Raw genomic sequence first — 13,411 nt, 5'->3', positions numbered from 1 at the left:
GTCTCATATAACACACCCTGACCACAGCCTCCCCACTTCTCATATAACACACCCTGACCACGGCCTCTCCACGTCTCATATAATACAACCTGACCATGGCCTCCCCACTTCTCATATAACACACCCTGACCACGGCCTCTCCACGTCTCATATAACACACCCTGACCACGGCCTCCCCACTTCTCATATAACACAACCTGACCACGGCCTCCCCGCTTCTCATATAACACACCCTGACCAAGGCCTCCCCGCTTCTCATATAACACACCCTGACCACGGCCTCCCCACTTCTCATATAACACACCCTGACCACGGCCTGCCCACTTTTCTACTATTCCATCCTTTAGTGTGAATTGCTGAATGGGCACTAATGCTCACATAATACATTTTTATGTATTTTTTTTTACTTTATTTATGTGTGTAGGTGTGTGCATCTTTGCCAGGGTGTACACTTGTGTGCAGGTACCACAGAGGCCAGAAGAGGGCGCTGGATCCTCCGGAGCTTGACTTACAGGTAGTCTGCATGGCATTTAACATGGTGCTAGGAACGGAACTCTGGTCCTCTGGAGCAGAGGGTATGGATACCTGCCAAGCCATCTCTTCAGCCCGCGTGTGAGAAAGACATCAGTGAGCGAAACGGGAGCAGACTTTTCAGTGTGCTAGCACTTGGGTTACATTTTAAAACTCCCACGCTCTGCAGGTTACTTCTGCAGAGGCTTCTCAGTTCTGAAGGTAGAATTTGTCACTGTGTGACACTGTTGTGGTTGCCTTGAGGTAGTGAGGAAAAGCAGCATTAACTAAAACCAAAATGGTAGTATAGTTAGATTCTGAAGGTCTTTGAACATGTATGCAGGGTCGCACACGTGAGCAGGGTTGCACATGTATGCAGGGTTGCACAGCACCTTCCTTTAAATGCAAACTGTTATGCCATCTGCTTTCTTTTGTGAGTTGACCACCCCCAACACTAAGTACAACTGTGAGATTTCCCCAGGCTAGTCATGTAATCAGGCACGGAGAAGCAGAATTGTTGGTTTTTGTGGTGTGTGATTGGCTTTCTAGCTTGCCGTGTTGTTGAAGTTATTATTAATTTGTTGTAGTATCTGAATCCTCTCTCTACACAGACTTGCAGGCCCTGGCTGTTTTGTTTGGTTTTATCTGGGTGTAAAGGACTCTCTCTTAGGTTCTGTGTATTTGACCCTGGATATAATGTGACCAGCTGCCTCACTCCCCTGCCTGCCACCATGCCTTCCCTACCACTGCACCCTCAGGTTGCTAGCCCAGATGATGTCTTACACCCCCTAAGTCACGTCTGGCTCTCCTCTCCCTCTTCTGATAGTGACTCTGACTGTGGACGTATCGGGGCTGGTGCCCAACACCTGTTTTCTGTGCAGAGCTCCGAGCTATAGCCTCCTGTCCTTTCTTCCAGGTCATGGATTATATTTTGCCGCCCTTGGTCTCCTTGGTTCAAAGTCAGAATGGTGAGTAAGGCTATGTCACTGAGAACCAACTACTCAGTCTGGGTGCTGCTGGGGACCTGGGATGACCTGGTCCTCACCGCCGTCCTGCCTTGCAAGTGTGTACCACCTTGATGAGCATACATTCTGTTCTCTGTCTCTGTCTGTCTGTGTCTCTGTCTGTGTCTCTGTCTGTCTCTCTCTCTCTCCCCGCATGGACTCACGTCTTGGAATTTTTTCTTCATTCCAGTGGAGTGGAGACTCTTCAGCTTGCGGTTGCTCTCAGAGACCACAACCCTGCTGGTGAGCCAGGAGCCGGAGGATGGTGATGAAGAGGCCAGCTGTGATTCTGATAGCAGTCTCCTGGCGCTCATCAGGGATGAGCTACTACCCCAGTAAGTACCATGCTGCCCACTTGCACAGGCACGTGTATCGTGCAAGGAAGCTTCTGTCCAGCTGGCCCCATGATGGGGTCCGCTCTTGATGTCCCTGTGTCTTTGCACATGGTCTCATGCTAAAGAGGTCTAGATATAGACCTCTTCAGTTCTCATTGTCTTCTGATGGTTGGGGTTTGGGCAACACCCCCTCCTTTCTGACGAGGGGTTCCTCTTTGGGGACAGATCTCACATCTTCTAGAGAATCGTCCTGGTTTTTAGTCAGTGGACAAAGTTGAATTTTAAAGGCTCCTGTTTGTAATGAAGCTTAAGCCCAGATCAACCTTCTTAATTAATCGGGTCCTCTCAGGAGTTTAGTACCCCAATCACTGTCAGTGATGGCTAAGGGATGAGAATGGTCCTATGCTTTCGAGGTTGACGTGCACATGATGAGTACAGGTGCCCAGAGAGACCAGAAGACTTCTTTTTCCCCTTGAGATGTATCTGGCTCTCCCATGAGGTACAGCCTTGACATTCTCACAGATAAGCAGCCTCACACAGTGGGGGTATGGGGTGGGGTAGAGTGGGGTGGGTGTGTCCTGAAGGGTTTTAATCTCTCAAGATGGCTCCAAGGAAAGGTGCTGGGCAGAGCCTGCTCTCTGGGCCTTCAGCAGAAGTGAAGGGGCTGGCAGAGACAGGATGCCAGGCCTCATTCTCCGCGTGAGGAGTGGGCTTCAAGCCTGTTGCAACCTCATTTATCGATGAGGTCTACAGAGAAGATGACACACAGTGCCCTGGGAAGGTGCAGAGGATGACAGTAAAGGTGAACCTGCTCTAACCTCACAGTCAGGGAAGGTATTACAGGGGCTGAACTGGCCTCGGGAAAGTCTGCTGCTTGGCCCGACTTAGGTCACTTATGACAACTACCAACATATATTTGAGCTTCACAGTGTATTTATGTATTAGTTTTTCACATGAGTATTTGGCATTGGAAGGATCATGCTGATAAAATGTTTTGCCATGTCATTATGACGGAATGACACCTGGCATCCCTCTCCTGGGAACATAAACACGGCTTCTCTTTCCCTTTCATTAGAAAAGAAAATTCTCTTGTTACTTGTAAAATCATCAGGGCCATAATGACTTCATAAATTATTAGGGCTTCATCCTTTAGAATCTGGGGGAGGAACATATTCCTCCTCCTTCTCATAGGTTGCAAGGCATTTCCTTTGACCATTTGGGCTTTAGATGGAATCCCATCAGTGACAACACACTGTAGGCTCAGTTAGCTGTTCTAGGAACACTGCCTGGGAACAAGTGCGACTCAGACTTTGTAATTTCCATTCTTGTGGCTCAATAGATGTCTAGAAGTTTGTTTCCTTCAGGCACAGGATTCTGGGCCAGAGTGTAGCCCCGTGTGGGAACACTTGTCCAGCAGTGCAATGCCCTCGCTTACATTCCCAGTAAAACACACACACACACACACACACACACACACACACACACACACTCTCACACCCACACTCACACCCACACTCTCTCACACACATACACACACTCTCACATCCACACTCTGTCTCACACATACACACACTCTCACACCCACACTCACATCTGCACTCTGTCTCTCACACACACACAAACACACACACACACACATACACAGTGGAGTGGGGTGGGCATGAGAACGCACAGTGTTACAGTGAGCAGACGAACCCTTTATGTGTCTGTGCTTGCCTGCAAAAGGGACTGCAAATATGGAATTCTTTCTTCATCCAGTGTCTGTCCCCTTGTGATTGACCACATGTCCACTGCCACTATGCTGTGTTTTAGCCATGGATGTCACTGTGGACACAGCTGTGGGTGCAACACTGGGCTTCATGTCCACCACAGGACCCAAATGTAGGGTGGCTTACAGACACTAGCATGAACAACCCATGCCCAGGTCTCTTGCTGGCTGCAGAGCTCAGCACTGGCTTTCCCTCATGCTTTGTGGAGCGGGTGTTAGCTTCACCATCAGTAATTCGTGCAAGTGCTGTGCTCATAGCTAGACGTGCTTCCCCTAGATGTTGGCATATTACAATCTGTCATTCCCTAACATTGGCCGTATAAGGAGAGAAACTGAGACCTGCCTGGTGGTTTCATTCCTCAGGTATGAGCACATCCTCATGGAGCCCGACCCAGTTCCCGCCTATGCTCTGAAGCTGCTCGTCGCCATGACAGAACACAACCCAGCTTTCACCAGGTACTGGGAGGCCAGCATTGTAGCTGCCAAGGGGCAGGGTTACCATTCAGCCTCCCACTTAGTGTCATTGACACTGTGTTGGCCCAAGTTCACATGTTTTAACCCTTTACTTTAGTTTGTACCCCGTGGAATGGGTGATACTTCAAACTGATGAAGTGTGGAGTCAGGGCGCTAGCTCGGAGGGCCTGAGTTAGATTCGGAGAAGTCACACAGCGCTTGGGTAAGCAGTGTGAGCATCTGTAGTCGCTGCTTTCCTTGAGACAGGAGAATCCTTGGATGCCAGCAGGCCAGCCAGCCAGAACGTATAAAAAAGCAGAGGCCTTGCTTCGAAACAGGCAGCAGAAGCTGGGACCAACAGACAACAGATGAGATCGTCTATTTATGACCGACACGTGTGGCCTTGTGTGAGCACACTGGCACACACATAAGTGTATACATACACATGTCTGTCTTACACACACAACCTGAATGATAAACTCTTTAAAGGAGAAAAAAACCCTCAACACATAACAGTATTTTATGTGTGTATGAGCGTGTGAGTGTGTGACAGAGTGTGTACATGTGTGTGTGTGTGTGTGTGTGTGTGTGTGTAGTGAATTTTGTTTTTTCTTTTCTGAGATAGGTTTTATCATTGCAGTAGAAGCTGGTCCTAATTCACTGTGTCCCCCAGGCTGGCCTCAAATGGTACCAATCCTCCTGCCTCAGCTTCCTCAGTGTCAAGATTGCAGGTGTGCCACTATGTCCAGGTCACACGTGGTTTTAGAACACCAGCTATGCCCTGCTTCACAGTGAAGGAGCCGGTAAGTCCTGGCCAGGCTGGTGGGCACTGTGCTGCATCTGGTTTAGCTGAAGTGACTTTGAGCAGTGGAAAGCTTTTGTCTGCTCAGAGCCCTGCAGACAAGGCCCAGTCTTAGGGACTCACTGCTGGAGCACTTTGAGTCTGCAGGGAACAGTGTGATATTCACTGTACCCAGCCATGACAACTCAGGGTGCACCAAACCTACACCCCTTTCCTTTGTCCATTTTGAAGCTGCATTTTCACAGTTTTTAAATCTTCAGACTGAGAATTCTGACCTTTCTTCTTAAAGGAGTTTAATTCTAAAGTTTCTTCCAACAAGAGAGCCATGTCGTTGTGTGGAAATTCAAGAGTGACAATCCTAGACATCACAAATTGAGAACTTTCTTAGTGTCAGCTACCAACACACCTCAACACACCTAGAATCGTGAGAAGCAGGACCCTCAGTTGAGGACTTGCCTCCATTCTGTTAGCCTGTGGGCACATCTGTGGGGTGTTTCTGTTGTGTCAGGAAGTGTTTGTGAACCTCAAAAGACCACCAAGGAGCCAATTCCAATGTAATTGCATTAGAGTCTCTTTATTTCAAGCTCGGGCTTGGACTATAACCTTCAACCCAGCCCTGACACAGCAGGATAGGAAGGGAAGGTGGAGCAGCGTCAAACCCCCAGCAGGACAAGATTTTAAAGGAAATGGGGGCAAGCGAGGGACGTCCAGCCCAGCAAGTATCTATTGCAAGCTGACAGGTGGGTGTTGTAGAGCAGGATCGTGAGCATTTCACGAATGGTCTGAACGTACATCTGAGACAGTCCGACTCATCCTTGAGTAACTATTGCTAGGAAGTAGTTAGGGAGTGATTCTTTAGTGTGGGCCAAGGACAAGTCGTGGGTCCTTCTTGAGTATAGCTTGGATTCAGCTGCAAGTCAAGTTCGCAGGCTTTTTTTTCATTTAAGATGGAGGCTGGTCCCAAGATGGAGTAGGTTTTGCCTCTTGTTTCTTCATTGCTAATTGGTGTTCGAGGTCCCAGCCCACTGTGGGCAGTGCCATCCCCAGCAGGTGGCCTGGGCTGAGGTAGCCAAGCAAGCCAGTGGGCGGCAGTCCAATGTGGTTTCTGCTTCAAGCTCCTGCTCCAGTTCCAGCCCTGGCTTCCCTCCTTGATGGGCTGTGAATTAACCCTTTCCCACTCGAGTTGCTTTGGTTATGGTGTTTATCAACAACAGAAGGATACAGGACAAGACTGGTGTGTCTGTGTCTGCCCAGGTCATCAAGCTTTGGCCGGTTCATTAGTTGTCTTCTTCTGTGCTGGAATGAAGGCAGGCAAGCGCTCTTTCATAGAGCTGAATGCACGGCTCTCACTTCCATGAGTGGAGTCTCTTCCTGTCCTGCAGGCTGTGCTCAGACTCAGTTCTCCTGGGAGATAGCTGCTGCTCTGTCCTGTTACTTAATAACGCCCAAGCTCACTCCTGCCCAGCTGCTCTGGACTCCAGTTCTGTTCCAATGAGTCTCCCCACCCTAGAGAATCCAGAACATTAAGAGCCTCCTCAGAACAGTCTTGTTTTGAAAATGATTACATCCAGGCTTGGAAGTTAGCTCACTGTAGTTTTTCCCCCTAAGCATTTAAGAACGGGAGCCAGTACACTGATTTTTAGAAGCATTTTGTTTTGGTCTGAACAAGTAAATGTTAGACTATTTAATCTCTGTCTTAAATTCTAACAGTAAAGCCACAGTCTCTCTGCCTACCTCATCCCCTCGCTCTCTGAGTCTGTCCTCCCAGCCCAGGAAAGCTAGAACTGTCAGTTATACACATACACACACCCGCAGGGAGGTGTGTGTGTGTGTGTGTGTGTGTGTGTGTTTTAAAGTAGTATAGCTTTGTATCGTGGTAGTTGATTTTTAAAAATTGAGATTATCACTCCCTGGCTCTGTGACGATTGATTTTTTTTTGATTTATCAAGTGACCTTGGTGCTTTTTGCAGACTTATGTGTACTCCTAGTGACGTATTTGCTGATATGAAAACTAGATTTCATTACATTTAGCATTTACCCGACTACTCACAACATCGAATCTCTTCAGTGTTTATTCTCTGTGCCTAATAAAAGTAAGAGCTACATTGCAGGCTGGGTGTGGTGGCGCTCATCAGTAGCCCCAGCATTCTGGAGGCAGAAGCAGGTGGGTCTTTGTGAATTCCAGAGGACCACCATGACCCAAAGCAAACTGGGGAGGAAAGGGTCTATGTGACTTACACTTCCACAGGACCGTTCATCACAGGAGGAGTCAGGACAGGAACTCAAGCAAGGCTGGGACCTGGAGGCAGGAGCTGATGCAGAGGCCATGGAGGAGTGCTGCTTACTGGCTTGTTCCTCATGACCTGCTCAGCCTGCTTTCTTATAGAACCCAGGACCACTTAGCCCAGGGATGGCACTGCCAACAGGAACTTCCTCCATCATTTAGTAATTAAGTAAAATGTCCTGTAGGCTTTCCCATAGCTCTCTTAAGAGGCATTTTCTCAACTGGCGATCCCCACTCTATGATAACTCTAGCATATGTCAAGTTGACAGAAAACTATCCAGTACAAGCACTATGAGACTAGAGAGTTGTCCCAGTGGTTAAGAGCACTGGCTGCTCTTCCAGAGGACCCAGGTTCAATTCCCAGCAACCACATGGTGGATCACAACCATCTGTAACTTCAGTTTCAGGGGATCTAATACTCTCTTTGGGCTTCTTTGGGCACTGCATGCATGCACATGGTACCCAGACACACCTGCAGACAAAACATCCATATACATAAAATAAAAAATAAAAATTTTAAAAGAAAAAAAAAGCCACATCCCCTTCAGCCTTCACTTTATCTAAGAATATGTTCCTCAGAAAAGTCCACAGGTTTTTCCTGTGATTTAATATACTTCACAGGACTGTATATAAATATAAAATTAACTTATGTTATACCCACAGTATGGGATGGTATGTAATATCCTAAAGGAGTAAGGAATATTCTAAATACTAATATATAAAAATAACTGAATCATTTGTTAAAAGTAGTAAGTTATTTACGTCACTCCTCATTTGCCAATTGTTGACTGACTGATTGATTGATTGATTGATTCATTCATTCATTCGCTCACTCATTCATTCATTCATCCATCCATCAACTCTGCTAGAGAGAGGATCTCACTGTGTGGCCTGGACTTGGCCTTAGATCTCTGCTCATTCTGCCTCCGGTGGCCTCTAGGCTTATGTATGATTCATGGGTGATAAGAAATAATTTATTCTGGAACCAAATCTGAGTGACCATGTCCAGAACCAGGGGTTAGATAATCCCCAAGAGACCAAGTTCCAGTGTGGGTCCATGTCAGCATGTCACACAGAGACAGAAAAAGAACTGCCGTAAGACGGGGGACCTTTCACATGCATCGGTGGACATGTGAGGTGGGAGAGCTCGACTCCAGGCATTGTAGCCTTTGGTGGTGGAAGCTAAGGGTCTGCACACCCAGAGGATTTACCTCATGGTCCCAGGACGTTAGGGCAGACAGTTTGTGTCTTAATAAGACTGGGCTTTGTGCTGCTTTGATGTATTATGCTGACGACTGGTCCACAGGCTGCCTTGCTGTCCCTGACTAGGTCGTGGGCTTAACGTTTCCCAAGGCCTGTCAGCCTGCGTGTGCTCAACAAATTTAGTTTTGTCTTGAGTATAGGAAACAGTTGCTGGGGCCAGTCCCAGCATTCAGAATCTGAGGTGGGACACCGTGGCAGACTAAGGCCAAAGGCTGATGACATCTGGGCCTGTAACTCTCTTACTGTCTTGGGGGCCCAGAAGCAGATAGCCTCTGGCAGCTTAACTCTCTCTTGCTATTTTGTGGCTAAAAGCTTGCTGGTTTCTGGCCATTAACTCCTGCTGATAGCAGCAGGGTATTAAGAAAAGAGGTTAGTCCCTTGGGCTGTTTTCTCTCTGACTGGGGGCACCTCTGCAGAGTTCATTAACTCTTTGTGAGCCAGAGGAAAAGGAAGGAAAAGGAAGAAAGTCAGGCATGTAGAAAAAAAAACACACACGCTCTGGACGAATAAGAGAAAGAAAAGTTCCCACACCCTTCATTGCTGCTCTCAGCTGTTATATTTTCTCTAAAATATTACCTCATCCAACCATCAGGTAGAACCATTACAGCCGGATAATTGATCACATGGTTTTCTAAGCACTTTTACATCTGTAAGTTCATGTCATAGATCGATTAGGTTTTAAGGAGTTATAGCAGAATTGTTTACGTGTCTTTCCATTAAGACTGGTACCTGAGTAAACAGTCATTATCCTGACTAAACCTGACTAAACATCACTAGCTCCATAAGTTCATTATAAGTTTAAAGCAGCATTTTTTATGTCACAAGTTAGCATGGTTTTGTCAAGAGACAAATCATCTGCCTTGTATCTTACTATTTTTAAGTTTTATATAGATAAACAAATTACTATTTTATTTTCTGTCCTTGCACCTACAATAAATTGTCCATTCCCAGTTTCTGACCTTTAGTTACCAGATAATGGTCTCACAGCTAACCTAGAGGGAATGTTTTCCTTGATCGTAAATTTGTTCCAAGCCTGCTTTTTTTTTCTTAGTAGAATTAGCCCGTGACACATGAAGGTTTATAGGGCTCTATTTATAGTTTTTATTCTATAGAGGGCTTGAAATTGTATCAATTTAGGAACTCTATAAAATCATTATCAGGAATTATGGAATCATCAATTCATCTAAACCACATCATTACATGAAAGTTCATCTTCATATTGATTCTGCAGGAGATCTGCCCAATAGGGTGGGCTGATGCCCAGAAATCATTAGGCTGTGTAACAGAGGCAGGAAAGGCAGGCAGGTTAACAGTGAGAAGCAATCCTGGGGTGAAGTCCCCGAGGACCTTGCCTCTCAGAGTGCATCCATCACAGCCATGCAGAACGGTGGGCCATCTCCAGGAAACTCACTTGCTTGCCATAGCCTTTCCTGGATGGCTTCTGACAGGTGATTCTTTTAAAATGCCTTATACAAAATATTTAGACAAGCACAAAGATGCTTTATTTTTGTTGACTTTGTCACATCTGGGCTCAGCCCAAGTCATACAGGGAGGAACCTTGCAGGACCATGAAGAGCTTTTCTTACATCTACTCTCAAAGCCAAGAGCAGACCAGGTTAGAAGTGAAGCCAGCCTCACCCATGATTCTGCCAGATGTGTCCTGTCAGAAATGGATGGGAGATAAAGGTGGAAGGAGAACCATCTCCCAGATGTTGTCATCTGATCTCATGCACATGGAGCAACTGCAGGTGTATCCACATACACAGATGCACACACATATACAGACACACTCACAGGCACACACACACACAGACACACTGCCATACACAGACACACACACACTACACACACTCACAGAGACACAGACACTGCACACACACTGCATACACACACAGACACAGAGACACAGACACTGCACACACACTGCATACACACACAGACACAGAGACACAGACACTGCACACACACACAGACACATCCAGACATACACATATACTATACACACACACACACACACACACACACACACACACACACACACACATGTGATGACAGCCAGCAGACAGAAGAGATGTAATCATTGATGGGAAAGGGAACAGATGAAGGGACATGTGGCCCCAAGCTGGCCTTCAGGTCCTACCATGAGCCTTAGGTCTCAGTGGAGAAAGAATTAGAGCCGAGGTGAGAGGCAACTGTGTAGGTCGGTGGCAAGGTCTCCCTGTCTAAACTCCGGTACTTCAGGGTGAGCACGTTTAGAATCTGCCTCGTGGTGGATTCCCTGCACTGGGAACCGGCCTGGCCAGCAGTGTCTCTGTCTCTATCTCTGTCTCTGCCTGTCTCTGTCTCTCCCTCTCCCTCTCTCCCCACCCCTATCTTTGGATTGATGGAGAGGCCAGCACTGGCTCTAGGAACCTGGATGAGTGAGTAGCTCACTGTGTGGCCATGCTCTGGTCACGCTGTGGCGTCTCTCCTCAGCTCTCTCCTACAGCCGATTGTGTTTCACGGTCTGCTGACAGCACATCACTAATGCATCTCTGCTCACCCTTCCTGGGGATCCTTGCTTTGACCTTAGCACTTTTCCCTTCCTCGTGGTCGTGGTGATACCTGGACTATGCTAGGCAAGTGCTCCTGCTCAGCTCTGTCCCGCGAACAGCCCAGGTTTTCTGATGGAACATCTGGCTCCCACGCGCTTTCCCTGTTTCTGCTGTTCTCACCATAGCGCAAAGCATCCCTGTAAAGGTGGGGAGTTGTGACCGACAGCAGGCTTCTTAAGCCTCACGCCTCACAGGCTTCACTGCATGGTGACTGTGTCCTCTGCTGTATTCTCCGTCCCCACCCCTCAGGGGTACAGTGTGGAGCGCCCTGCATGCAGGCTGGGCTTCCCTGCAATGTTTATGCATAGATATTGAAAATTGAATTTCATGTAATTTTCACATATTAAAAAGAGTCATCTTTTGATTTCCTTCAGTCCTTTAAAAAGCTTAACAACAGTTTCCAGCCATTGGGCCATGCCACTGCAGGCTGTTGGTAAGGGGTTTGGCCAGTGGGGCATCCTTGTCCACCCTGAGGCAAGGTGAAGGCCAAGCTTACCAGCCTGGCCCACCAAGCCTGGCATCCTCACCAGTTAGTGAACCTGCGTTTTAAACCAAAAACTTAAATTAACAAAAAATGTGTGTATGAGTGTGTATGTGTGTGTGTGTGTGTGTGTGTGTGTGTGTGTGAGAGAGAGAGAGAGAGAGAGAAACAGACAGAGACAGAGAGACAGAGATAGAGAGATAGTGGTGTGTATGTGTGTGTGTGTGTGTGTGTGTTTGCGCGAGTTTACATTCACTGTGTGAGTGCAGCAGCCTCAGAAGAGGGCCTTGGAGCCTCTGATGCTGGAGTTACAGGCAGTGGTGAGCAAGCTAGTGTTGGTGCTAGGAACTGAACCTTGTCCCCTGCAAGAATAGTGCAGGGTCATAACCACACCAATCTACCTTCTTACTCCGAGGTTTGGGTGATCTGGGTCCCGGGGAGTATAGTCCCTGCTGCAGAGAGTGAAATAGAGTCACGGAGTCCTCAGAGACCGTTGCCTGCTGCAGAGCTCAGCGTTCACAAAGAGGATGAACGTGGAGCTTAGAGTGTGCTTCAGACTCAGACAGCACAGTGCAGCAGCATGCGCGCGACTTGTGAGCCAGGCCCTCGGCTAATGACCGGTGTGGGGGTGGTTCCTGGAGCGCCCTTCAAGGTGTGTCACGGCGTCTGATGTCTAAGGGTTATTGCCAGTGCCTATATATGAGAGAGAGAGAGAGAGAGAGAGAGAGAGAGAGAGAGAGAGAGAGAGAGAGAGAGAATGCCCTGCTACTGTGCAGACGCCATCTTGTATACAGCTTCCCTTTCTCCCTCAGTGTGTGAAGAAAGTTTACTAAGCAGATGTGGGTCAGGACTGTGTTACTGGGTTGTGAACAGAATTCCTGTCTCCCCTCGAGTGTCCCTCCTATTAGAAGACACTTAACCTGACCAGACATTCCTGTATGAAAATGGTTACCCTTTCCGTGACCGTCTTGGGCAATGGGAGAGTTCTGTGCGAAAGCCCATTTCACTATAGACTGGTAGCTTAGTTCTAAGGCTTTCTCAGAGGGTGGAGCAGTCAGGCCTATGGCCTGAGCACCTCGTGTCTCTGAGTTTGTGTCCACTGGGGTGAGAATGTCCTCACGGAAGGAGTGTCCTGCTTGGTCAGAATTCTTTGGGTTTTTGGAAGATAAATGTGTGTTAAAACTGTGGGAAGTTCAACCCTGGCATCTTTGTGTAAGTATGTGAAAAATATATTACACACTCAGGTGCACACAAACGCAAGCACAAATGTACATGCACACACATGCACATGCTCCCACACATGCACACATATGTGTACGCGCACGTGCGCACACACACACACTTCTTGGCGAGACTCCTACAGTCCTCTGTAAGTGCATTAGGAAGCGTGGCAGGAAAGAGCAGATGTTTGAAGGAGAAATACCACAAACATCATTGCTTTCTGGGGAGATGACACATCATCCTGTAACTAAACATTAAAAAGCCATTTCATTTTGAAGCTGACTCACTGAACAAATAATTTGAAATGCAGCTTGATGTTGGAGATTTTTAATTTAAAATGACTGTCACTGGCCCACTAGACTGGTAAATTATATAAACGAAAAAGCTTTGTTTATAGTCAACTACTCGTTCAGTCAGAATAAATATAAAATCTAAAACTCCTAACCAGTATTGTTGGGAGGCTAAGCAAGTGTGCCCTCGGCTGTGTGTGTACCCCCAGCTCAGTGTGTGCACCCCCAGTTCAGTGTGTATATCCCCAGTTCAGTGAGTGCACCCCCAGTTCAGTGCATCCCCAGCTCTCTGTGTGTAGCCCTAGCTCAGTATGTGTACCTCCAGCTCTATGTGTGCACCCCCAGTTCAGTATGTGTACCTCCAGCCCAGTGTGTGCACCTCAGCCCAGTGTGTGCACCCCCAGCC

General features: G+C 47.5%; 1 protein-coding gene across 1 annotated transcript in view; it reads left to right on the top strand.

The window, feature by feature from the left end:
* Ulk4 (unc-51 like kinase 4) overlaps positions 1-13,411 on the top strand; it is a 283,012-nt gene that overhangs the window by 102,301 nt on the left and 167,300 nt on the right. The window contains exons 27-29 of the mRNA XM_021207848.2: positions 1,427-1,478; positions 1,705-1,849; positions 3,981-4,073. Coding sequence (XP_021063507.1) covers positions 1,427-1,478; positions 1,705-1,849; positions 3,981-4,073 — 290 coding nt within the window. The remainder of the gene's footprint in view (positions 1-1,426; positions 1,479-1,704; positions 1,850-3,980; positions 4,074-13,411) is intronic.

The sequence above is a fragment of the Mus pahari genome, chromosome 10 (genome assembly GCF_900095145.1).
Source record: "Mus pahari chromosome 10, PAHARI_EIJ_v1.1, whole genome shotgun sequence".
In the NCBI taxonomy this organism is placed as follows: domain Eukaryota; kingdom Metazoa; phylum Chordata; class Mammalia; order Rodentia; family Muridae; genus Mus; species Mus pahari.
The sequence above is the reverse complement of the archived record's forward strand: the minus strand, read 5'-3'. Positions and strand labels throughout refer to the sequence as shown.